The sequence below is a fragment of the Hemibagrus wyckioides genome, linkage group LG12, assembly GCF_019097595.1.
Source record: "Hemibagrus wyckioides isolate EC202008001 linkage group LG12, SWU_Hwy_1.0, whole genome shotgun sequence".
NCBI lineage: Eukaryota > Metazoa > Chordata > Actinopteri > Siluriformes > Bagridae > Hemibagrus > Hemibagrus wyckioides.
Genome location: NC_080721.1, coordinates 16871021 through 16897422, shown reverse-complemented (window position 1 = coordinate 16897422; position 26402 = coordinate 16871021). Strand labels below are relative to the sequence as shown.

At 41.6% G+C, this 26402-nt stretch overlaps 1 protein-coding gene across 6 annotated transcripts; it reads right to left on the bottom strand.

Moving 5' to 3' along the window:
* Positions 1–2652: 2652 nt before the first annotated feature.
* LOC131362585 (interferon-induced very large GTPase 1-like) lies at positions 2653–23052 on the bottom strand. 6 transcript variants are annotated; one of them, XM_058404704.1, is made up of 4 exons: positions 19876–21137; positions 18626–18711; positions 15879–16062; positions 2653–7681 (listed from the first exon to the last, which is right to left on the bottom strand). In XM_058404704.1, exon 4 carries the CDS (start codon positions 7613–7615, stop codon positions 2903–2905), a length of 4713 nt encoding a protein of 1570 aa, XP_058260687.1. In that variant the 5' UTR covers positions 7616–7681; positions 15879–16062; positions 18626–18711; positions 19876–21137; the 3' UTR covers positions 2653–2902. The 6 variants fall into 6 exon arrangements, with proteins under 6 accessions (XP_058260687.1, XP_058260689.1, XP_058260683.1 ...); XM_058404706.1 differs by lacking the exons at positions 15879–16062; positions 18626–18711 and adding an exon at positions 7827–7917 and having other exon boundaries at positions 19876–19925; positions 19989–21137; XM_058404700.1 differs by lacking the exons at positions 15879–16062; positions 18626–18711 and having other exon boundaries at positions 19876–19925; positions 21005–23052.
* Positions 23053–26402: the final 3350 nt, after the last annotated feature.

Sequence of the window (26402 nt, the reverse complement as noted above, 5' to 3'; positions counted from 1 at the left end):
CCGGACTGCTACCTTCTCCTCCTTTTTCCCTCCATACTCGCTGCTCTCCCCGATTCTTCTCCCTTCCGTGCACAGCGTCTTCATCTCCCTCCAGCTCCAGCTTCCAGCTCACACTCTAAAGCTGAGTATTCTCCTCACTCCTTTCTCCACCTGCTTTATCATTAATAAACATACCCTTCCCAGGGTTTAAAAGTTCCACTGTCTGTTTCTCTCTGGTGTGTCCTGACACCTACAGCCTTTTCAGCCTTCTGATGAGTGTTCCATACCTGTCAGGTCTCATGGCTTACCCCTGAGTCTTGTGTTTATTTATTATTGATGCAGTCATACTGCCATGAAACCAAATAAAAAAAGGGTTTTTTTTAACCTGATCATTTTTTTTTACAGTCAATTTGTACAATATTTGTTTATTCAAATTCTCTAATTATGTACTTGTTTGTGTATTTGTATTCTTTAATGGTGTACTTGTTTATGTATTCATGTTCCTTAATTGTGTACATGTTTGTGTATTAATGTTCTTTAATTGTGTACTTGTTTGTGTATTCATATTTTTTATTGTCCCTATTCATCAAGGATATAATACAGTAGAATCTCATTGAGTTTATGTATATTACTCTACTGAAATCCTCACTACTGAGAATTTTATCCATACTTTATACAGGATATAATTTGTAGAAAATTACATAAAAATCTAAGGGATTGGTCTTTCACTTTTTCTCTGTGTTCCTCTCCTGTAATAAATCATGTAATCCTCTCCTTAACTCAGTAGTGATGAAGTGCTTCAAAGGACTAACCAGAGACTTCATCACCTGTTCCCTGCCTGACACCTTGGACCCGCTACAGTTCGCATACCATCCCAACCAATCTACTGAGGACGCCATCATACAGGGGGAATTATGTCAAAATGCTGTTTGTTGACTACAGTTCAGTGTTTAACACCATAATTCCCTCCATACTCACCACGAAGTTGGAGATCCTGGGCCTCAGCCCATCCCTGTGTCGCTGGATCTCCAACTTCCTGACAGACAGACCACAGGCGGTACGGTTGGGCAACCATGTCTCACCCTCACTCACCCTCAGCACTGGAGCCCCCCAGGGCTGTGTTCTGAGCCCCCTGCTGTACTGACTGTGTGGCCACTTCCAGCTCCAACAACAACATTAAGTTTGCGGACTATACTGTGGTGGTGGGCCTGATCTCCAACAACGATGAGACGGCCTACCTAGAGGAGGTTAGGAACCTGGAATTATGGTGCCAGGTCAACAATCTCCTCCTGAATGTCAGCAAGACTAAGGAGCTGATAGTGGACTTCAGCACCAAGCAGGAGAGGAATTATCAGCCTCTGACTATCAATGGGTCCCCAGTGGAGAGAGTGGACAGTTTCCAGTACCTAGGTGTTTACATCACGCAGGACCTGACATGGTCCTGTCACGTTAACACCCTGGTGAAGAAATCCCGGCAGCGTCTTTATCATCTTAGACGCCTAAAGGACTTTAAACTGCCCTCAAAGGTGCTAAAGACATTCTACACCTGCACCAGTGAGAGCATCCTGATGGGAAGTATCACCGTCTGGTTTGGAAACAGCACCAAGCAGGACAGGCAAGCTCTGCAGAGGGTGGTGCAATCAGCCGAGCGTACCATTCATACCGAGCTTCCTGACCTGGACGCTATATACAGCAAGTGATGCTGGACCAAGGCCAGGAAGATAATGAAGGACCTCAGCCATCCCAACAATGGACTCTTCTCTCTGTTGCGGTCAGGGAAACGTTTCCGTTCCTTGAAGGCAAACACAGAGAGAATGAGGAGGAGCTTCTTCCCGCAGGCCATTCAGGCCCTCAACCAGAACACCTAGAACCTAGACTTTCTAGACTTACCCCCACACATGAACATTACAATCTACCTCAGCTGATTGTTGCACTCACAAATTGCACTACCTGTATACTCTGCACACACAATAACCACACCCACTGGACATCTTTGTGTGCATACTGCACCAACACTTTATATACTGTATTATTTATTGTCATTACATTTATATTTATATTTGACTTTTTCTATCTACATACATGTATATACTATATATTATAGATGGTATACATATATATTATTGATCATTTATATATTTTTGTAAACATTACATTATCATATTATTATCATATTATAGTTACAAATATTATATTATTATACCATTATATTATCTTATTATTGTATTATATATAATATATAATTTATTGTGTATATATATATATGTATATATATATATATATATACATTTTTTTTTTTTTATATATATACACATATATTTGTATATGTATATCTGATACAAATCGGCTTTACCTAACTATTGGTGTTTTTCATAATTAAATTAAATTAAATTTTACTTAAATTACTATTTAATTACTAAGACTTTTTATTCTTCCTATTTTTTCATTTATATTTTATTACCTATATCCCTATATTTTTTCTTGTCCACACACTTTACTTTATACTTTATACTCTTCTTCAAATGTAGGACAGTTGTAATAAGCATTTCACTACATGTCGTACGGCTACATGTTTGTATGTGACAAAATTTGAATTTGAATAAATGATCAAGTCTTTCTGAAGTACATAGACATAAAATATGGTTTAATATTGTTTATTATTACAATCTTGACCCTCAAACAGAACAAAAAGTCATATGATAAGCACATTCTAGGATTAATATAGTTTTCAAGAAATGGAAAAAAATAAAGAGAAAAAAAATCAAATAGTGTGTTCATATAGTAATTATGAGTATTATTAGTAAATATTAAGTATAATCTAATAAATGTCATTTGTGTTGTCACTGATACAAGCTGTTTTTAACTGCTTCATGAATAAGTTGCTGTTTCTTCTGTGCTTTGTTGAGAAGAGTTGTGCCTTTCATCAGATATATTCATCTACACTCTCAATAGCTTCTTCTGTAGTAAACTCTCTCCAGTCACTAGGGATCTTACCAGAACCCTGAAATGTTTTACCATAGTACTCTTCCAGATCTTTCTGGAATCTGCACACAAACCATTTCCAGTACATGAGCTCAGAATTATCAGGGGTGATGCTCCAGGTCGCAAAAACTCCTCCTGCATCTCTGTATGATTTGTAAGGAACAGACACGTCTGAATTATGGCTTGGGTAGAAACTTTCATTACTTTGCACATTTGTCGTGCAGAAATCAGAGGCAAGATTTGTTGTACCTCTATAGTAACACCCGTTGATACCATCTATCCTGTGGAAGGGGACACTATGATCTCCATCATGATCCTCTATTGTGTTGGTACAGATGGCTTTACAGAATGGACACTGAACCCAGCAGCATTTACAGAGATGTTCAATCAAAATCTCATATGGTTTCTTCCTGAACTTCTCCTTTTTGATGTCTTTTTCATTAAAGCTTTTGTCTAGCGCTGACATCATAACAGTGAGCCCATCACTGACAAGCTTCTGAAGAAAATCAAAGTCTGTAATGTCTTTGTGATCAGTGAAGGTTATTTTTTTTAAGCTCAGTTCATCTGTTAGTGATCTGGTGAAACTTCTCAGCCACATGTGAGCATCACCACAGCTGGTCTTGACCTCTTCAGTTGCAGTGTGAACAGCATTTCTTACTCTCTGCTCTTTCTCTTTTAGATTTCCTTTAAAAAGGTTCAGAACCTTGTTCTTCTGCTCAGTAATGTACTTATTAACCTTCCCTGTAATGAAGTGTTTAAAGTGCTTTTTAGGATTATGAATGTACTCTATGTACTTCTCAAAGTCCTCCTCTTCTGCAAGACATTTCAGGATGTGTTTCTCAAGGTTAGATCTGTTACCATTAAACTCTGGCATGTTGGATCTGATCTGTGATACCAGATCAGTGGCAGATTTATTGTAAACTGCTTGCAGGATGGATTCTTTCAGGTTACTGCAGATCAGTTCACCAAACACTGCTGTTGTTGTTGCTCCTCTGCAGTAGTTTTTAAAGACACTGTAATACTGTGGTTTCTTCTTGGACAGATAAACTCTTGGATCATTTGCATCCCTGAATTGTTTATGGCTCTCAGTAAATCTCTGATCCATAAGTCCACACACATGAAGACAGAGATCCAGAGTGAACTCCTTGTTGAACTTAATTCTCTGGTTCTCACTCTGATGATGTTCAACTCTCTTCCTGACCTGGTCTGTTATTTCCTGTATATAGCTGTCTTTGTACCCTAGTCTTGTGATTTTGGTACATATCTTCTTGATTAATTCCTCAGTTTCTTTGATCACATTTATGGCCAGAGTTCTTACAGAATCATTGTCTTCAATAGAAAGTTGATTTTTGCCAGAGAAGAAATGAGCAATCTTCTGTGTCATGAATCTTGAAATGTAAGGGTAGTAATCTGCCCGTATGTCTATTTGTCTGTAGTCCAGCAGAGATTTCCGTTCAGACACAGAAGCTAGTTCATTACTCAAAGACAGAATCTGTACAGCATCTTCCCAGAAATTAAAAGTTCTCTCTGGAGGTGTGTCTCGTGTCATCTCACTGACCCATCTGTCCCACAATTTGTCAAATTCATCTTTAAGAACTTCTTCATCAGTAGTTTCACCTTTGAGTTTCAGAGCGAGGTCTTTGCTAAGATTGAACAGTTTTGTCTCGTATTCTTTTTGTGTGGTTTGCAGCTCAAAAGTTTCTTGTGTCTGTTGCAGTTGTATAACTTCATTTACATTCTGTTTGGTGTTTCTGATGAGGTCTTTATAAAGTTCTGTGATTTTCATTTCACATCTCGCTCTCCACTGAATTAAAATGTCTTTGTCTTTGTCCTCTTCAAAGTAACTCTTCATTGACCTGTCCACTTCCTCTTTGGTCTTTTTCATGGAAGAATAAAGATAATTGTCTTCCATTTTTTCATTTCCAAGTTTTTCATTTTCAATTCTGTTGTAAAGATTTTCTTCAATTGTTAACATGGCACTCCTGAGGGTCCAGGTCCATTTTCCAAACTCGTTCTCCAGTTTTCTGTGCACTGATATCTCCAGTGTGTTTTTGAAGCTAAACACAAAGTTCTCATTGAGTAATGCTTGCCAGAGATCACTAATGCGTGATTTAAACTGTGAGAGAGTGAGACCACTAGAGGGAGTAGCTTTGTTTAAAATTTCTCTCTTTAGATTCTGGACATTTCTGCTGTATGAAGGGTTTGGTGGTGCCATTGGTGGACTGCCCTCCCAGAGCTGTGCAAAATAATACACATCATCTTCTACATTGAATTCAATAACTTCACTGAAACACTCAGCTTCACTGTCTTCTTCTTTAGCTGCTAGCTTAGTCATTTCATCCAATTTTTCCTGTAAACGTCTCCTTCCTTCCATGTTTTTCTCTCTAGCAGTGATGTCTCCAACATTCTGATGGACAAACAAACAGCTGGGATTCAGTCTGACCTTCTTCATCCTCAGAAAGGCCTGAACAACAATCTGAAGGATGTCCTGCATCTCAGCAGGGTTCTCTCCAAAGATGTTGATCAAGGTCAGGTTTCCAATACCAACAACAAATGTAGCAAGTTCATTGTCATGATGTTGAGTGGATGTACCTGCGAGCTCAAGCGCTCGAAGTCCTTCAGTATCTACAACTAGAATGTAGTCAAACTTCAGCTCTTCCTTCATCTCCTCCGACACTCTGACCAGCTGCATGAAGGCTCCTCTGGTGCACCTTCCAGCACTGACAGCAAACTGGAGTCCAAACATGGCATTGAGCATGGTGGATTTCCCAGAGCTCTGAATCCCCAAAACTGACAGAACAAACACTCTCTGATCTCCCAGTATCTTCACAAGTTCATCTAGAACTGCTGAAACCCAGATCAGAGGAACATGAGCAGTATCTCCATCCATCAGCTCCAGTGGATTACCAGATGTCATGAGTTCTGCCGCAAGTTTGGGAAGACAGGTCACGGTATTTGTTTTAGATCGTTCTTTGAGTGTTTGTACAGAAATAAAAGACTCGTATATTTGACCCATCTCTCTGAGGATGTGTTCCAAACCAAACGTTGCTGCATTCAGTTTTTCTGAAATTTCCTCCAGTTTTTTTTGTTCCTTCTTCATTTGATCTGATTTATCATGTTTCTTCTTCAGGTCTAAAACTGCCTTCCACTTTTCATTGTACTTGTCATGAAGTTCTGAAAGGTCATCTAAGGTGAGCTTGTCCAGGAGAATCCCAACCCATTTTAAATAGAATAATCTTTCATTTTCTCCTTGATGATCCAGTGAGGAGATGAACTGTTCCATAAGACCAGAGAGTCTGTGTTCATGCTGCTCTTCACGGATTTGCTTCATTTTTCGTTGTTTCTCAGACTTTTGCTTTTCTAAATTGTCCCCATAAAGTCGATGCAGGTTTTTGTTCATCTCACACCAGGCATGCCATAACTTCCCCTGACAGGGCAGAAATCTTTCCTTTAATTTGGAAACTTCATTTCCCTTTAACAGGCTCATGATCTTCACTGCAGCTTCTTTCCCTCTCTTACATTCAGGATCATCTTCATCTTTTGTAATGAATTCAGATTTGTTCAGATTTTCAAGTCTGAAAGTTGATGATGACTTTGAAAGACACTCTTTAATGGTTGTTCTGAGGTTCTTGGCTACATCTGACTGATTTCTGTCTTTAAGACCAATTCTGTATTTATCATTTCTAGATACACTGACACCTGATTCATCATCAGAAAGTAGACAGATCAGTGGTTTGGAGTCTCTGAAGAGCTTCTGTAGTGTCTTATTATATGCTGCTTTTTCAGGATTAGATAAAAGTACAACATTCACTGAGGACGTTTCAGTCAGGATTTCCAGTTGCTGTTTATTAGTTTCTACATCACCATGGAGATTACAGAACGCCACACACTCAGAGAAATAATCAGTTTCCTTCTCTGATGGACAAAACCAAGTGATCTCTACCACTCCATCAACCAGGAGCCGGTTCTTGCTGCTTCCTGGACAGTGTCTGTGGAAGAATGTGTGATGTTTCTCATTGATCAAGCTGTTCATCAGCTGAGACTTGGATGAAGATACAGAGCCGAGTCTGAAGAAAGCCACCATCGGAGTTTGAGTGTCAGACATGGCCTGGGTTTGACTGTTCTCAGTATAGGTGTCTTCCAGAAGAAAAGTAGTCTTCCAGCTTTTTCTGATTTGGCGAAAAGTCCAGAGAGGAAACTCGATCTCTCCGGTGAAGGGATTGGGCACCAGCAGAGGGAGAGCGTACTGACACTGAGCTAGCTTAGTCACTATTAGCTGCTTTAGGAAATAATCAGAGCAGTGGAACACCGCCATCTGGACATCCATGGGGTGAACAGGACATTTACGGGTTTCATTTTCAAAGGATGTTGTCTTCTTTGACAAAAAATCAGCAAAGTCATCGTCTTCTTCATCTCCTGTGTTTAAGTGAGTGTGTTCAGAACTGTTGGAGTCTTCCTCAGATGTAATATACCTTGCTCTGTAGTCCATCATTAGTATCCTTTGTAAAAATGTTTCCACTAAGTCCTTCTCTGTACAAGGCTCCTTCCAGTGTAATGAGCGTGAGGTTATTTGAAGAACATCTGATGTTTTAATTTTTTGGTTGAACTTTTCATTAAGATTCATTCTGATCAACAGTTGCTCTGCTTTTGTCATTTGGAGCTTTTTCTTTTCTTGACAAGATAATCCATCTTCTGCTAATCCATGCTCAGCTATTGTTTTCTGTAAAATAAAATGTAATTTGTTAGTTATAAATGTTTGTAAAAATGAAAGTGGCAACACTTTATTCATTACAAATATAATTAATCTATTCTGAATATATCTTAACATTCTCTAGGCTAAATTTGGAATATCATTTGTTTACAACCTCATCTACTACATCGTCTATGATATCATTTAATTTGTCCTGGACGTCCTTTCTGGTCTGTTCGGATAAACATGTGCCAAGCCCAAACACTCTGTAACAAACACAACAGTCCATCAGTAAATGCATAAACCACCACGTCTGTTTATGCTGATGTCTTTTCATTATCACTCTTGCCTACAGATAACAGAGAATCCTGAATCCTTTTTTTAAAAATAAATGCTCAATGTTGATCTCAATAAATTTTGAAGAGTTTTACTATTCAATCACTGTCTCTACATGGTTTTTTGACACCCTCTTCCCTAATATTAGCCCAGCAGTAGCAACAGCAGCATAACTCATACTTTTTCTCCAAGTGAACCTGTACATTCTATACATTTGCATTTGTAACAAAGTTGTCTAATGAATACATTAGATGTTGTTTTGTTAGAATTAGAACAAACAATTAGCCAGTAACAGTGATTTCCACATAAATATTAAATATATTCATATCACAGATTTTTTGGGAGACAATTTTGGTTTTCTGTCTTCAAACAGCAATTGGAGGAAACTCCAGCTGGTATTCACTCAGGTATGTCATTATTAAATACCTTGTACAGTGTGTGAGCTGCAGGATTTTTAGTAATTCTTCCTCTATCATTAGCATTGATTTTACTTGTGATGAGTGTATGCTAGTTAGCACTCTGAGCGTTCTTTGTATGTTTGTGTCATTTGTTTGTTTGCTTTCTAGATTAGGGGAAAAGATGATGTATATTAGTAAAAGATTAGGACGATGGCGAGGAAGTTTTGAAATGGTGTGCATTTGTGCCCGGCTACATTATGGGGGTCAACTCACACTTTTTCGCCCTGGTTTAATAGAGGAGCATGCATGCATAGCTCTCAAGGGAGCTGGCTGCATGCACTGTGAAACATTTCCTCTCCATAAACTCTTTTCCTTCAGCCAAGAGCCTGTGCCTCAGAACAAGCAAAACAAGAGACAGGTGATCCCCTTTCTCTTGCCCACTCTCCTGAGTCAGATTTCCCTGCTTTGGCTCCAGGAGCACGTGTTGCAGTTTTTCCTGACCTGAACAGGGAATTCAATGTGGAGCTCAATGTGGGTGATGATGAGCTGTATGCCACTGAATTACTTGTGTGCTGGGTTCTGTCTTAGTTTCATGGCAAGTTGGCGCCGCCCGGGTGCCACCCTGTTGTAGCAGCTCCACTTACGTTGAACCTTTTTTTTTTTTTTTTTTAGCAATTTTGGGTATTTTTTGGCACTTTGTGTTTTTTCTTTTCAAGTGTATGTGTGTGAATGTAACTATCACCATGGACTTCATGCCATTTACAGAGCCTAGCTAGAGGCTAACTAATATAACATCAGATACGACAGTAGCTCTAGGTGGATTTCAGCTTATGCACGTGGACAGAACGATGGAGAACGGTAAGAGAAAGGGAGGAGGGCTGGCAGTATTTGTGAATAATAGATAGTGTAAACCCAGTCACATCACTGTTAAAGACCAGATCTGCTTTAAAGACATTGAGCTGTTAGCCACTATCATGAGACCCTACTCTGCCCAGGGAATTCTCGCACGTTATCACGATAGCTGTGTATATTCCCCTTCTGCTGACGGTGAATCGGCATGCAATGTTTTGCATTCTGTTGTTAACAGACTGCTGACACAGAGTCCAAAAGCGCTTCTCATTGTCTCTGGAGATTTTCTGCCCACATTCACCCAGTATGTTTCATGCCACACCAGAGACAATAAAATACTGGATTTATTTAATGCCAACTCCAAGGAGGCTTACACTTCAACAGCCCTCCCCCCTTGGGAAGATCGGATCCTGGTTCATCTCCTGCCTGTTTACAAACCCCTTGTATGTAGGCAACTGGCTGTTTCCCACACAGTGAGGACATGGTCTGATGAGACCAGTGAGGTTTTGAAAGACTTTTTTCATACAACTGTGGATTGTATTAATTGTTTCCCAATAACAAGCCCTAGATCAACCCTGATAAGACCCTTTAAGGCTCTCCCTAAAGAGAAAATGAGGGCTTTTAAATTAGGAAATAAGAAGGAGCTGAAAACTGTACAAAGAGAACTGAGAAAGAAGATTAGGGAAGGAAAAACAAGCTACAGGAGGAAGATGGAGGTGGAACTGCAGCAGAATAACGTCAGCAGTGTGTGGAAGGGGCTCAAAACCATTACTGACAATAAGAAGCCCAGCTCTCAGGCTGAGGGTGATCAGAAGCAGATGAACGACCTGAATATATTCTTTAATAGATTTGATCAGCTACCCTCCATGGTCCCCAAACAGTCCAAACTGCTGCTGAAATCCCCCTTCTCTGCCCCCACACCAAGTTACTCTGGCCCCACCTCTCTTCTCTATGCTGCACTTCACTCACAGCTTATCCACATTACACCTCTCTACAACAAATCAAACCTATCCCCCCTACCAAGTCCACCCAGCCACCCACCCTACCCACTACTCACAGAAGCCCAGGTGAGGAAGGAGATAAGGAGGATCAGGGCAAGGAAGGCTACGGGCCCAGATGGCATCAGCCCTGGCTCCTTAAGACCTGTGGAGATCAGCTGTGCGGCATATTGTTGTACATGTTTGGTTTGAGCCTGAAGCTGGTAAGGTGCCACAGCTGTGGAAGACATCATGCGGGGTACGTGTACCAAAGACATCTCGCCCTAAGGATTTTGGGGACTATAGACCATTAGCACTGACCTCACATCTGATGAAGACACTGGAGAGGCTGATGCTTACTCATCTACAATATCTGGTGAGCCCATCGATGGGCCCACTTCAGTTTGCCTACCAACCAGGCAGAGGTGTTGAAGATGCTGTCATCTTCCTACTTAATTGGGCTTATTCACACCTGCAGATGGCTGGGAGCACAGTGAGAGTAATGGTGGTTGTTTAAAAAGTGGTGTAAAAGTGGTGTTTGAAATGCTCCTGGAGGTGATCACATGTGCTGTTGCTAAGCTTAGCTTAGTTTGGCATGATGAAAAGTTAGTGTTGTCCGCTATAAGCTTGACAATCTCTGACTAACTTCAGCCGCCTTCCATCTAATGTTGGCCTTGTTGGGAAGGCCTACAGTCCCACAGGTTAAGCCATTGTGGTGCTGCACACAAGTCATACCAAGCTGACCTGACGAAGGAGCACATCTCTGGAACGGGGCTCATCAATGAGGTCTGAACTCTGCCAGTCCACAGATTTAGCTCTCTGTGCCACAAAGCAGATGGCCAATGCCACTGGCTGTTTAATGACTGCATTTGGCTGCTACAGAGAGGCAATCTAACAGAGATAAAAGAAAGGAACATCATTTTAGGGCTATCAACCAGTAACCATGTAAAATCTGGGTGGCCAGCCAGTGCTTAGGGGCAGGTCCCTAATGCCCAAGGGCTAGGGTTCTCAGGGATATCCCTTTAGGGACATTTCCACTGCTGCCTACCCCACCACCTCAGGGTTCAGCCATGACCACCCATGCTTCTGCTTCTTATGTTTCACCACATCCTGCTGTTTCAGGGCACTATGCAAGGTGAGAACAGTGAGAGACTAATGGGTTCTGTGGGAAAAGGCTACAGAATCCAGTTTGCCTCCCATTCTCCTTCTTTCAGGGTGTGTTGCCCACTGTTTTAGCACAGACCAAACCTCATTCCCCCAGGAGGAACTTCTCTCACATCTGAGAAAGGGGCCATCAAGCACATTACCCTCCCAGGTCAAGCCTCCAGCATTTCTTGGTTCCCAAAATGGACAGGGGCTGTGCCCAGTTCTACACCTGTGTGCTCTGAATTATATGCTGAAACATGCAAGTTTGAGATGTTAACACTTAAGGTCATTGTGTCTCAGATCAGGTCTGATTTGTGACTATAATCCTGAAGGTTGGCACATAGACATCTTGCCAGAGAACAGGAGACTCCCATGGTTTGCTTTCAGGGAAAAGCATAATTGTTCTCCCTAGTCTTATTGTTCACCCTCACAAGGTGCATGGAAGCTCCTCTGGCATCACTGAGCCCAGGCTTAGAGGGTGTTTGGCTCATGACTGTAGTAGTGAAGGCTATTCCTTTGGGTCTGCTACACATGAAACCATTTCAACTCTGGCTTAGTAGCAGGGGTTTTAACCATTGCAGACACCCTTTTCAGCATCACAGGGTTACGTGTCACAAGCTTTGTTCCTTGCATATCTGGATAGTCCCCGATTTCTTGCCTTGGATCCCTCTCTTAGAGCATTGCATTGTCACAATACTCAACAGACAACCCACGCTCAGGTGGGGGGGATGCATATGGCATGCATTTTTGGCTGGGTGGAAGTGGCTATGTTTGTCTCTGAGGAGTTGACCCACTGTCCCTTGACCCACTTTCTCTTTTCCCATCTGGATGATCCTCCTTGGGAGATTCCTGTCAGAGGAGCTGGGACCATTTGAATTTGGAACCTCTTAATCTGGCCCCTGAGGGGGACCAGCTCCTAGACTTTGTTCTTCAACTGAATTTGCAGAGATTATGTTGAACCTTCGCATCTGGTGTAATCGTCATCGTCAGGATCTAGTTTACTGCCCTATTAGTACAATGCTACAGTTCCTGTAGACATGCCTCTTTGAGGGCCTATCACCTTCTACATTAAGAGAGTCTGCACAAAAAAAAAATGTATAAACAGAAAAATGTATAAACAATCAGAAAATTTGTTTTAGTAACCTGATTAGCAAAAAATTAGATCATATGATTGTATGTGAATGCACAGTCAGCACCTTTGATCTGAAACTAGGACTGTTAAAGACTGTTAATAATCTCTTTTATCTAAAGTACATATTGTGAATGAACTGATTACTGTCAAGAGTTTAGAGTTCTATGTTAGACAGTGGCACCGAGTCTAGCTCATGGGCCAGTTTATCCCCATGCATAGCCCAACTTATAGCTATAGCAGCGCATTGATGATGAAGCATGTGAATCCTTACTGGATAAATTCCTCTCGATACTTTTGGCACTTAGAGTAAGGCTGACCCGACTGCTTATGGATGTCCTCTTCATGCACACAGCGGTCTCCTTCCGTACCTAAGGTTTTTCTGATGGTGGTGCTTCTCCGCTTTCCTCCGCTGGCCTCTCCACTGGCCTCCCTGTGTTGTCTTTGGTTGATATTAACCAACGTTTCATTTTAACAAATCTCCTAAGCCTAAAAAATTATCTACGTGCATACGTCCGAATGTTTAAGATGGTGCTGTAAATTGATCTGCTGCAACTGACACTATTGCTGTGTTGTTAATCTGTCGTACTCCCCTCAGGGGTCGTGATTGAATGGAAAGAAACTCGAAAGGCTAATGGCTTTTTTATTTGCATGTTTTTTAAATGTTACCATTACTAGAATTTTTGTATCTTTTGTTAGTTATGGACAAAATATGCTATATGCTCATATGCTCATTTCGCGACCCCCCCTCACTGTCTTGTGACCCCCCCAAGGGGTTGCGACACCCACTTTGGGAACCACTGCACTCGACTACTGTACTGTTAAGTGGGCCTTGATGGATAGCAGTACATAAAAAGTATCTGGTAGATAAGCACTGCATTGGTCTGTATTTGCTGCTAAGAGGGCCTTGATGGATAGCAGCAAAAAAGAAAAACAGACAAGTATGTGTAAGCACGTATGAGCATCTACAGGGCCTTGATGGACAGCAGTACATAAAAGGTAGATGGTCAATGTATTAGTCTGTATTTGTTGTTAAGAGGTCCTTGATGGATAGCAACAAAAATTAAAAGCAGATAATATGGGTGAGTGCGCATGATTAAAATACCGCTTGTGTGTAAGGAACCACAGCAGTTATTATAGATATCATTTTATAAGAAAACCTAGCTTACCGCCTAGTAGTGCCTAGCGTAACTAACCTGTACAAGTCCTCCTTCTCTAGTCTCTAACCTAGTGTACAACTCGTCATATGCCTTCTGCTTGGCTTTAGACACCTCCCTCTTCACTCTGTGCTGGAACTCCTTGTCTTCCTGTCTATTCTCTTCAGGCCTGTCTATGTCCCACTTCTTCTTGGCTAAACTGTTCCTCTGAAGACTATCCTGAACTTCCTCATTCCTCTTTCCTCCTTCCAGATGACACACCCAGCACCTTTCTTCCTGTCTCCCTGATCACTTCTGCTGTAGTTTCCCAGTCATCTGGCAGCACTACCTGACCACCCAGAACCTGCCTCAACTCCTGTCTAAATTCCTCACAACATTCCTCCTTTTTCAGCTTCCACCACTTGGTTTTCTTCTCTATCCCTAACTTGGACCTCTTCTTCATACAGACCATCAAACTCAACCTACACACCACCATCCTATGCTGTCTGCCTACACTCCCTCCCACTACCACTTTACAGTCACTAATCTCTTTCGGATTGCCTTTTCTACATAGGATGTAGTCTACCTGTGTGCTCCTACCTCCACTCTTGTAAGTCACTCTATGCTCCTCCCTCTTCTGAAAATAAGTGTTAATCACAGCCATGTCCATCCTCTTAACAAAGTCCACTACTATCTGTCCTTCAAGGTTCCTTTCCTTAACTCCAAATTTGCCCATCACCTCCTCATCACCTGTGTTCCCCTCACCAACATGTCCATTAAAATCTGCTCCTATCACCACTCTCTCACCTGTGGGAATACTCTCTAACAACTCATCTATTTCTCTACAGAATTTCTCTTTCTCCTCTAACTCACACTGTTGGGCATAACCACTAACAACATTTAACATCACCCCTTCAACCTCTAACTTCAGACTCATCACCCTGTCTGACACTCTCTTCACCTCCAGAACATTCCTCACAAACTCCTCCTTCAGGACCACACCTACCCCATTTCTCTTACTATCCACCCCATAATAAAACAGCTTGAATCCTGTTCCTATACTACAAGCCTTGCTACCCTTCCACCTGGTCTCCTGTACACACAGTATATCCACCTTCCTTCTCTCCATCATATCATCCATCTCCCTACCTTTCCCTGTCATAGTACCAAAATTCAGAGTTCCTATTCTTAGTCCTATACTCTTACCTTTCCTCTTCTCTCTCTGTCTATGCACTCTCCTCCCTCCTCTACCTCTTCAGCCAACAGTAGCCCAATTTACACCGGCACCCTGTAGGTTAATGGTGCAGATGGTGGTCGTTGTTAACCCGGGCCTTAACCTGATTGGGTATGAAATTCAGAGTACTGATGATTCTCATGATTAAATTTAGCAATGTTTTATGCCAGATGCCCTTTGTGATGAACCCTCTCTATTTATCTGGGCTTGGGACTGGCACAGAAGTCACTGGCTAAATTAGTCAAAATTTCACATTGATTATAAAATACTATTACTGACCTATAAAGCACTAAATGGTGTCATGCCACAGTACCTAAGCGATCTCTTAGTCTTTTATGGTCTGCCACGCCTACTCCGATCAAAGGGTGCTGGTTATTTGGAAGTACCTCAAGTAGCAAAGGCTACAGCAGAGAGCCACATTTATGCAACAGCCTTCCAATTAGTGTTGGGGATTCAGACACAGTCTCAATGTTTAAGTCCAGGCTGAAGACACATTTGTTTAGTCAAGCTTTAATGTATAGTTTTTCTTAGGTAAAGGAGCAGATCTGGTAGGTTCATGGGCATAGAGTGTTTGGTGAACATTCATGTCTGTCACCTTCTCCCTGATTTAGTTATGCTGTCAAGCTAGTCTTGCCGGAGTCAGTGCCTGCATTTTGCACATAATCTACATTGTCTTTATCACATGATAACTATCACACCTAAATTTTTTCTCTCTGTTGTGAAAAAATCTGCATGGACAGCCTGTGACCCAGGACTCTGCTGTGGACAGAACCACTTGAAGACTATCACATTGTTTCTGAACTGCCATGCTTCAGTCAGCTTTCATCAGGAAGGAATTAGTGCTAAGTCTATTATGAACTCAGAAAATAAACTGACCTAATAGTTCCTCAAGAGCTCTTTGTTGCACAATTCTTCATGACTATAAACTGTTGTAGAAAGGACATTATTTACATTTACATTATTTCCCCGGGGGGAATGAGCCGGCATCAGGAACAGGCTGAGAGCCCGTGCACACCACACACCTCCACCTAGCATCCTGCTCGCCAATGTCCAGTCGCTGGAGAACAAGCGCGATGACCTCAGGGCCTCAGTTCCAGAGGGACATTCGGGACTGGATTCTCTTCTGCTTCACCGCTGAACCCAGCGGTACTGGACCACGCCATCCAGCTGGCCGAGTTCTTCTCGGTTCACCACATGGACAGAACACTGGAATCAGGGAAGTCAAGAGGAGGTGGTGTGTGTTTAATGGTGAACAGTAGTTGCTCTTACATGCTCCTGCACACCGAACTATTGACCATCAAATGTTATCCTTTTTATCTTCCTTGGGAGTTTACATCGGTCATAGTCAGCGCAGTTCATATTCCACCTCAGGCGGACACGGACACTGCTTTATGCGAGCTGCATGAAGCACTCATACAACACCAGACTCAGCACCGGGATGCTGTGCTTATTGTGGTGGGGGACTTTAACAGTGCCAACCTCAAATGCATAGCGCCGAACTTTTATCAGCACATCAGTTGCCCCACCAGAGGTGAAAGGACACTGGACCACTGCTACACAACAGTCAGAGATGGCTACAAGGCACAATCTCACCCTCCATTTTGGAAGTCTGACCACGCCGCCATCTTCCTCATGCCAAAATATAAACAAAGGCTCAAGCAAGAAGTTCCGGCTCGGAGGGAGGTCTCACGCTGGACGGACCAATCGGTGGCCGCTCTGCAGGACACTCTGGATGACGCAGATGTTTCGGCGCAGCTCTGATGACATCAACATATTTACAGAAACGGTTACGGGATTCATCGGGAAACTAGCGGGTGATACAGTTCACAAAACTATCATCAGAACGTTTCCTAATTAGAAGCCATGGGTGGATAAATCTGTCCACGACACTCTGAGATCCCGCTCCGCTGGAGTCTGTGGCAAGGACTAAGAACTATGAAGGACTATAAAACACCAACTTCCAGATTGGTGAATGCAGACGCTTCTCTGGCAGACGAGGTAAACACCTTTTATGCTCACTTCGAGGCTGCAGCTCACAGCGCTAACAGCGTTAGCAGTGCTAACAACGCTATAGGCAGCACACAAGTGGAGCATGCTGGAGAGAACAGCGCGTTTATCATCTCGGAGCACAACATGAGAAAGGCATTCAGGAGGGTGAATACCAGGAAGACAGCAGGACCAGATGGCATCATGGGTCAGGTGCTGAAGGCCTGTGCTGACCAGCTTACTCCTGTGTTCACCAAGATCTTCAACCTCTCCCTGGAACAGTCTATAATCCCAACGTACTTCAAATGGTCCACCATTGTTCCGGCCCCCATGAAACCCCAGCCCGCCTGCCTGAATGACTACTGCCCAGTGGCCCTTACCTCAGTAGTGATAAAGTGCTTCAAAAGACTAATCAGAGACTTCATCACTTCTTCCCTGCCTGACACCCTGGACCCGCTACAGTTCGCATACCGTCCCAACCAATCTACTGAGGATGCCATTGCACACCTCCATCATGCAGCCCTGAGCCATTTGGACAACAGAAGGGGGAATTATGCTTGTTGACTGTGTTTAACACCATAATTCCCTCCATACTCACCACGAAGTTGGAGATCCTGGGCCTCAGCCCATCCCTGTGTCGCTGGATCTCCAACTTCCTGAAAGGCAGACCACAGGCAGTATGGTTGGGCAACCATGTCTCACCCTCACTCACCCTCAGCACTGGAGCCCCCCAGGGCTGTTTTCTGAGTCCCCTGCTGTACTCACTGTACACCTACAACTGTGTGGCCACTTCCAGTTCCAACAACATCGTGAAGTTTGTGGACAATACTGTGGTGGTGGGCCTGATCTCCAACAACGATGAGATGGCCTACCTAGAGGAGGTTAGGAACCTGGAATTATGGTGCCAGGTCAACAATCTCCTCCTGAACGTCAGCAAGACTAAGGAGCTGATAGTGGACTTTAGCACCAAGCAGGAGTGGAATTACCAGCCCCTGACTATTAACGGGTCCCCAGTGGAGGGAGTGGACAGTTTCCGGTACCTAGGTGTTTACATCATGCAGGACCTGACATGGTCCTGTCACGTTAACACCCTGGTGAAGAAGGCCCAGCAGCGTCTTTATCATCTTAGATGCCTAAAGGACTTTAAACTACCCTCAAAGGTGCTAAAGACATTCTACACCTGCACCATCGAGAGCATCCTGACGGGAAGTATCACTGCCTGGTTTGGGAACAGCACCAAACAGGACAGGCAAGCTCTGCAGAGGGTGGTGCGATCAGCCGAGCGTACCATTCGTACCGAGCTTCCTGACCTGGACACCATATACAGCAAGCGATGCTGGACCAAGGCCAGGAAGATAATGAAGGACCTCAGCCATCCCAACAATGGACTCTTCTCTCTGGTCAGGGAAACCTTTCCGTTCCTTGAAGGCAAACACAGAGAGAATGAGGAGGAGCTTCTTCCCGCAGGCCATTCGGGCCCTCAACCAGAAGACCTAGTACCTGGACTTTCTAGACTTACCCCAAACGTGAACATTACATTCTATCTCAGCTGATTGTTGCACACACAAATTGCACTACTTTTCAACTCTGCACTACTCTGTACGCACAATAACCACACCCACTGGACATCTTTGTGTGCATACTGCACTGACACTTTACATACTGTATTATTTATTGTCATTACATTTATATTTATATTTGACTTTTTCTATCTACATACATGTATATACTATATATTATAGATGTTTATACATATATTCATTCATTCATTCATTGTCTATACCTGCTTATTCCTTTGGTACTCCTAGGGTCACGGGGGTCTGCTGGAGCCTATTCTAGCACACATAGGGCGAAAGGTAGGGGTACACCCTGGACAGGTTGCCAGTCCATCACAGGGCCACATATATATTATTTATTATTTATATAATTTTATAAATATTTATAAATATTACATTATATTACATTGTCATATTATTATTATTATCATATTATAGTTATAGATATTATATTATATATAATATATTGTGTATAACATATTGTAATATTGTATTATTATTATTATTATTATTATTATTATATTATATTATGTTTATATTATATACACATTTTTATATATTTATCTTTATATATATATATATATATATATATACACATTATACATTTATACTTTTCTTGTCCACACACTGTACTTTATACTTTATATTCTTCTTCAAATGTAGGACAGTCATAATAAGCATTTCACTACATGTCGTACTGTGTATGATTTTGTATGTGACAAATAAAATTTGAATTTGCTGTAAACTGTTTAATTAATTCAGGAGACTCCTCCAATGGTTCTTTAGAGATTTTAAGGAACACTTTTACTTGATTCTAATTATATCAAAACAAAACACAGATAAATGGAAAAATAGTGTCCACTGTCTGAAAATGCATTCTGAGCTAAATTAAATTTCAAATAAAAATTGTATTTGTCAAATATAACCATAAACAGTCCAATGAAATTAGTAGGCAATGAAAAAGAAGTGTCCTTGATTCATATACCAGGAGGCTTATATAGTAATCTCAATGTTAACACAGACACTCATTTGTCCCCCACAAACACACACTCTCTCTCTTACACATGACACAAGCATCTTAACTGCCCTCACAGAGAACAAGCTGAACATGCAGAGAACATTATTGTCATTATTCAATGCTTTCACTAGCTGCAATTAATTTTTTAAATTATTAATTCATTTAATGAAGTGTGTTGTCACTGTATCTGGGAGGGATAACTTAATTTAATTAAGTTACTAAGTCTAATTCATGATTTACACATTTAAAATCTCTACTAAGAGCTTTAGTTTAATTAAGATTAATAAAGTTCTACATTAATTGGTAAGTCTAATTAATAAACAGAACAGGCCAATAGACCTGTAAAAACTCATTTTTTAATTACAGTTTTACCAACTGCATTTAATAATAAATTTCAAATACGTTGTGATTTAACTTTAGGTTCAGGCTTAAAATGTGACTGCATATATAACTGCTTACCTTCATTTTGTCTGACCCTTTTACCTCTTGTTGCAGGTGAATGGTATGGACTGAAAAGGAAAAAACACATTAAATATAAATAAAAACAAATGAATTTTATGGAAAAATGTTACCTTCTCTTGAAAGCCTTGATGTAAGGATGCGCTGGAGGCGGGCGAGATAGGTTCCATATACATTTTATTAAACAAAGCAACAGGCAAGAACGAGGCTTGGTATGTTTTGACGAGAGACGATACTTCACGTGGAAACGATACTTCGCATGGAAAGCCCGGAAGTGTTCTTCATGGGTGTTGCTTAAAACTCAAGAAAGGGCTCCCTCTGGTGTCTGGACGCCAAATGAGATGTTACACTTCAACCAAAATTAAAAAATTATACATTAAATACATTATATACATTAAAAAATATGAAATATATAAATATAGAGTAAAGTGTAATAAAAAATATATGTAATAGTAGCTTAAAAAAGTAATGAAAGAGAAAGAATATAGAGAACCCGTGTGAAAAACAACTGACAATAAAATAATGTTCAGTGTAAGCAGCAATAAAGTGACCATTTTAAAGTGTCCAGTGGTGATAAAGTGTCAGTGTAAAGTCCAGTGTAAAGGCCAGCAGAGGGAGCCCTCACCCGAATTCTGATGCACCCACGAGGAACACTTTTGGGGTTAACCCTTCTTAAGCAGCGTGTTCGCGACGCCAGAACATGAAGTATTGTTCCCAGAACTTACTAAGCCTTGTTTCTTGGGTTACCTCTTTGTATTGGATTTACTGTGTATGGACTGTTTCACGTTCCCTGGTTTTCAAATTTCGGTTTTGTGCTTTATCGGTTTTGGTTGCTTCCCAGTATTTACTTTCCGGTTTTGACCCTTTGCTCTTGTTTTCCCGATTCATGCTTATTGCCTGTCATTTTGGTACCTTCAATAAAGATTTGCATATGGATCCTCAACAAGCTGCCTTGGGCCAGTCATTACACTTTGCCATGTTTTCCTTGAGTCATGTGCAGCATAGTAGGTTTCCTGTAGGATGCTTTGGCAGATTTAATGCTTTTGCAAACATCATATCTTGACTTTTTGTAGGCTTCCGAGTCCCCAGATTTAAAAGCCATAGAGCTAGCACATAGACTGTAACATACCTGTCCTAATCTGAAGGCCACATGAAGTTTGGAGGTCTGTAGCGATTGACTCTGCAGAAAGTTGGCGACCTCTTCGCACTATGCGCCTCAGCATCCGCTGATCCCGCTCCGTCAGTTTACGTGGCCTACCACTTCGTGGCTGAGTTGCTGTCGTTCCCAAACACTTCCACGTTCTTATAATACAGCTGACAGTTGACTGTGGAATATTTAGGAGTGAGGAAATTTCACGACTGGATTTGTTGCACAGGTGGCATCCTATCACAGTTCCACGCTGGAATTCACTGAGCTCCTGAGAGCGACCCATTCTTTCACAAATGTTTGTAAAAACAGTCTGCATGCCTAGGTGCTTGATTTTATACACCTGTGGCCATGGAAGTGATTGGAACATCTGATTCTGATTATTTGGATGGGTGAGCGAATACTTTTGGCAATATAGTGTAGGTCATTCAACTGGTAATTGATAACTGATTCTGTAGCACTCTGTTGGTCAGAAACGTTTAAGAAATTGGGGGTGTGGGAAAGGACATTGATAATATTTGTTTATTGTTCTTTGAGCAGATGCTTGACTATGTGACTAGGCATGTGGGTCTTGTCAATATCATCACAAACAGTACTATAACTCTTCACCTTTGACATTTTATAACATAATTTAGTCTGACAAGATATACCCACCATATATGAAGCTAACGACGAAGGAAATGGATACTATTTGTTAATTGTTCATTGAGCAGATACTTGACTACGTGTGTAGGCATATGGGTCTTGTTAAAAGAGCCAAGGCAATAGTCTATGCTTTGTTGTACAACCATTAACATAATAGAAACAGCATTACAGCAAATCACCTTTGACCTTTACATGACATAATATACTTTGATGAGATATACCCACCATATATGAAGCTTCTGACTACACAAAATATAGTTTGATGTCATATGGAAATTGAAATATTCCCACAAGATGACCTTTTGACCTCCCATTAGGCTGAAAATACAGTTACCATGACATTTTGACCTTTTGAGCTGTGAAAACCAATTAAAGATACATATTTGGCCTGGTATTTTTCATTGAGGTGTAGCTAGTTGTAGCTTTTTAATATCCAGAGTTCTCCAATTCCAACAAGATTCAAGGAAGTAAAATTGAATGCAAACAACACAAATTTCAAACGCATGAAACTGCTAACCACTCAGACCACACAACTTTAATCACTCGATTCATGACTCATCCCCAAAACCAACTTCCTCACCAAAATTAACATGAGCTATCACATCATGTGATTTGGTGACAAAAAAATAGAAATACAAAAATATGTTCAGGTGAACTGCACTGTTAAATAACTGTAACAATCTGCTTTTTATACCGAATGGCAAAAAAAAAATCATTTAACACACAGTAGTCAAACCCAAACGGCCCAAAATCAGTCCTCAGCTGAAAAATCACGAAAATATCTGTTTCCTGCTAGGAAGTGTTCTTCAGTTCAACAGAAACTATATTTTATTAAATATTCATCTGAAACTTTAATCACAAAGTAATTAACTGATGTTTTGTCACTGTTTCTATTTCCACAACATAAATACATAAGGTCTGATTTTATTCTGCTTTCTGAGCTACACCCACAGTTTCTGCTGGAGCTTCAAAATGTTAACACATTCTCAAACCAAGAGATTTACATCTATAAAAGGTTTAGTAAATGTAATGTAAATTTATACACAGTAAATGTAACAGATATATTCTTATTTAGAGAATTAAAAGAGATTTATCTAGCAGTAAACCAGCTGAAATAAAAACACCACAGATTTACAGAACAGAATAAAAGTAGAATAAAGTAATAAATTAAAAATCAAACCTGTGTAAAAGCACAGCTTTGTTCTGCCTCTTGTTCTGTCAATGTTTGTTTAGTCTGTTGTAAGTGAAACCTGTTCTGTGTTTTATTTTGCAAGTGCTGAGGGTAAGTCACTTCCCTGAAATCACGTGACAGAAAAATGTCGGTCTCCACCACCACTGCTGCTGAGTCAGAAACGAACTGAAGGCAGATACATGTGCAGAAAACAACAGCAAAACACTAGAACTACAGAAGAACTAGGCTAATGCTAGGCTAGAACATATTATATATTATATATATATTATATTATAGAAAATAAAAGCTCTACACAGTGTAAACAGTCAGAATAATCTAACTGCACACACTGACACTGACATACTGCTCTGCTACATACCTACCTTTTTCTGAGGCATTAAACTCCACTTAAATTCCAATTTTAGGCTAATGGTATCCTAAGGCTGTAACGTATTGAACCAGTGTTAATGTTTTCAATGATAGTGACTTAAAGCACTTTTGTATGTCACTCTGGATAAGAGCGTCTGCCAAATGCCAGAAATGTAAATGTAAATGCTAAAATTCGGCACAGTGACTAACGCTCCACCTAACCTATCCTAATCACTGTTAGGATACCAAGTAGAGTGAAGGAGTAAAATGAGTAGAATTACGATTACTTACACATTGAAAGACTGGTAAACAAGGCAAATAGAGCAGAATCGTATGATGTCTGATCAGCGTGAAGGTTTACAGCCAAATGGAGGCAACTTGGAAGCTATATGTAGCTTATATGTAGGTGCAATTTTTTAATAAAACCTAAAGTTGGGCCAGAAATATTGGGAAATTAGTTGGCCAAGAAATGTCAAAATGGTGGCGCACAAAATGGGTGTGTGTGTGGTAAGCATGGAAAATAAGGGGAATTCAGAAGGCAAGAGAGTGATGTCACCATGGGGAGGATGATGTCATTTTGGGTGGTATGGGGACAAGTCAGGAAATAATGGGAAATATTGGAGTATGTAAATTAAGGTAGGACGGGTTAAACTAGTCAAAACATTGAAAATAATGGGAAATTGCTGATGCAAACAGTTTCAAAGAGGGAGTGGAAAACCACTTTCTCCCACACCTCAGGGGCTTCCATGTGCTGGTGCACACAGACAGCACCACAGTGGTTGCTTATATCAACCATCAGGGCTGTCTGGATTCTCTGTTCAGGTTGGCACAGCAGATCCTGCTCTGGGAAGAGACCAGACTTCTTTCATTTCGGCTGAGCGGAAGTGGTTTGAGCCCATGGAGTCAGCCTCAGGGAAGTTTCTGACCCTTTTAGCCTTGGCCTCCCTTAGACAGGTAGGGGATCTGCAGTCTCTATCGGTTGCCCCCACCTGCCTGGAGTTTGCCCCTGGCATGTCCAAGGCTATCTTGCACCCCAGGGCTGGATATGTCCCAAAGGTGGTCAGGATGGCTGGTTGTCCGGTTATCCTGCAGGCCTTCTGCCTTCCGCCCCATGACTTGGTGGAACAGGTCAGGCTGCACTTGCTCTGCTCAGTCAGAGCCCTTAAGACTTATGTCCACCGCTGCAGCTCATGATGTAAGTCCCCCTCCTTGTTTATCTACTTTGGGAGCTGGAACAAGGGTAATCTTGTCTCCAAACAGCACTTGGCACACTGGGTGGTAGAGGCCATTACCCAGGCCTATGAGGTGTGTGGTATTGCTTTGCCTCTAGGGGTCAGGTCTCTCTCCTCTAGGGGTGTCACCTCATCCAGTGCCCTAGCTAGGGGTGTTCCGTTCCAGGAGATTTGTGCTAACACATTTGTGCCACACCCCGAGCGTCCATTTGCACTTCCTTCTGACTAAGGCAAGCTGAATGAATGTGACATAGATGCCCTTATTTGGACATGTTGGCATGTAATCCTGCATCACGTGTCGTGTCCGAGCCAATGAATTGGTGTGTGTGCACACGGAGCTTCAGACACTAGTGTCACACAAACGACAAAGTGTTCCCATAGCATCAGTCATGAGGCAGTGGCTCGTTCCCTTTATACATAACCTTTGTAGTTCTTCACACTGCAATATATCCTAAAGGGTTCTCAGATCATCACATGATCACCTTGGACATTATAATACCTGACACAAAACAGAATAGCTTATACTGGCATTATAACACCAAAGCGACTGAATGTTTTTTTATGAAAATTCAGGGTGTTTTGGGATGAGTGGAAAAACAGTAAAATTTGTTTTATCAGTTTAACATAGAAGGTCTCTAGCTGGTTTGCAGAATTTGTGTTGGTCAGAGGGTTTGGCTCTAGACTCTTCCCCATGAGGATGCTGTAGGTTCCTATAAAAGCCACACATAGAAATGCAAAATGCTGATCTACAGTGGCAGATTGTGCACAGGGCTGTGGCAACAAACATACACGTGGCACACAGTGACTTCACCAGGGGCAAGAAATGTATTTTTTTTGCATGTCCCATGTCTGATGAGACAGTGTGCCAAATTAGCGTGCCGACTTAGATCATGGGTCTTGCAGGTTGAGTTAGTGGAGCCGGAGCAAGAGACCCATTTCTGTTGTCCTCTCTCCTGATTTGGATCTCCCAGCTTTAACAAGGGTTAAGTCTTCATCGAACTTTGAGGAGCTTGATGTGGGTGATGATGAGTGGTATGCCACTAAATTTTTCCTGAGAGAAAACAATCAGTGGCATTCATGCTGTTGAGTTTTGCCCGCTGTTGCTAAACTCATTGTGTGTTCGCTTGCCTGTATTTCCAGGAACAAGATTTTTGTCCTAGACACATAAAGTGCAAAGTGTGCAACTAGGTGTAAACAGTGCAAAGAGGAGACTACACTAGGTACAAAAAAATGACAATACAAAAACACAACACTCACAATACAAATACACTCTGAACCACTTTGAACACTTTAAACCATTCAAAAAATTACTCCCACACTATCCGCTGAAAAGTCTTGCAATCTGAGACGGTGCAGTTCCCAAACCAGGCAGTGATGCAGCTGCTCAGGATGCTCTCGATGGTCCCTCTGTAGAACACAGTCAGGATGGGGGGAGGGAGATGGGCTTTCCTCATCCTCCTCAGGAATTAGAGGCGCTGCTGGGCTTTCTTGGTGACGGAGCTGGTGTTGAGAGACCAGGTGAAGTTCTCTGCCAGATGCACAGCATCATCTCCACACGCTGCATCCGCAAAGCTAACAGCATTGTGGATGATCCCACACACCCCTCACACATACTCTTCACCCTCCTGCCATCCAGAAAGAGGTACCGAAGCATTCAGACCCGCATAACCAGACTGTTAAACAGTTTCTTCCCTCAGGTATCTCAACAGAAAACTGAGCTGGACACACGCGCACACACACAGATACAACCAAGATCTGATCTCAACAGGAGAACTGAACTCTGCTGGACACGTACTCACACACATACATAACACACATCCACAAAACTGAGAACTGTGTTCCAAGAAGCACTGAACTGTGTTGGACGCACACACACACTAAATTGTCCTGTTTGCATGCACATGTCACTTTACATTTCAATTTACATTTTTTATATTAATCCTGTTTACATGTGTCACTTTCA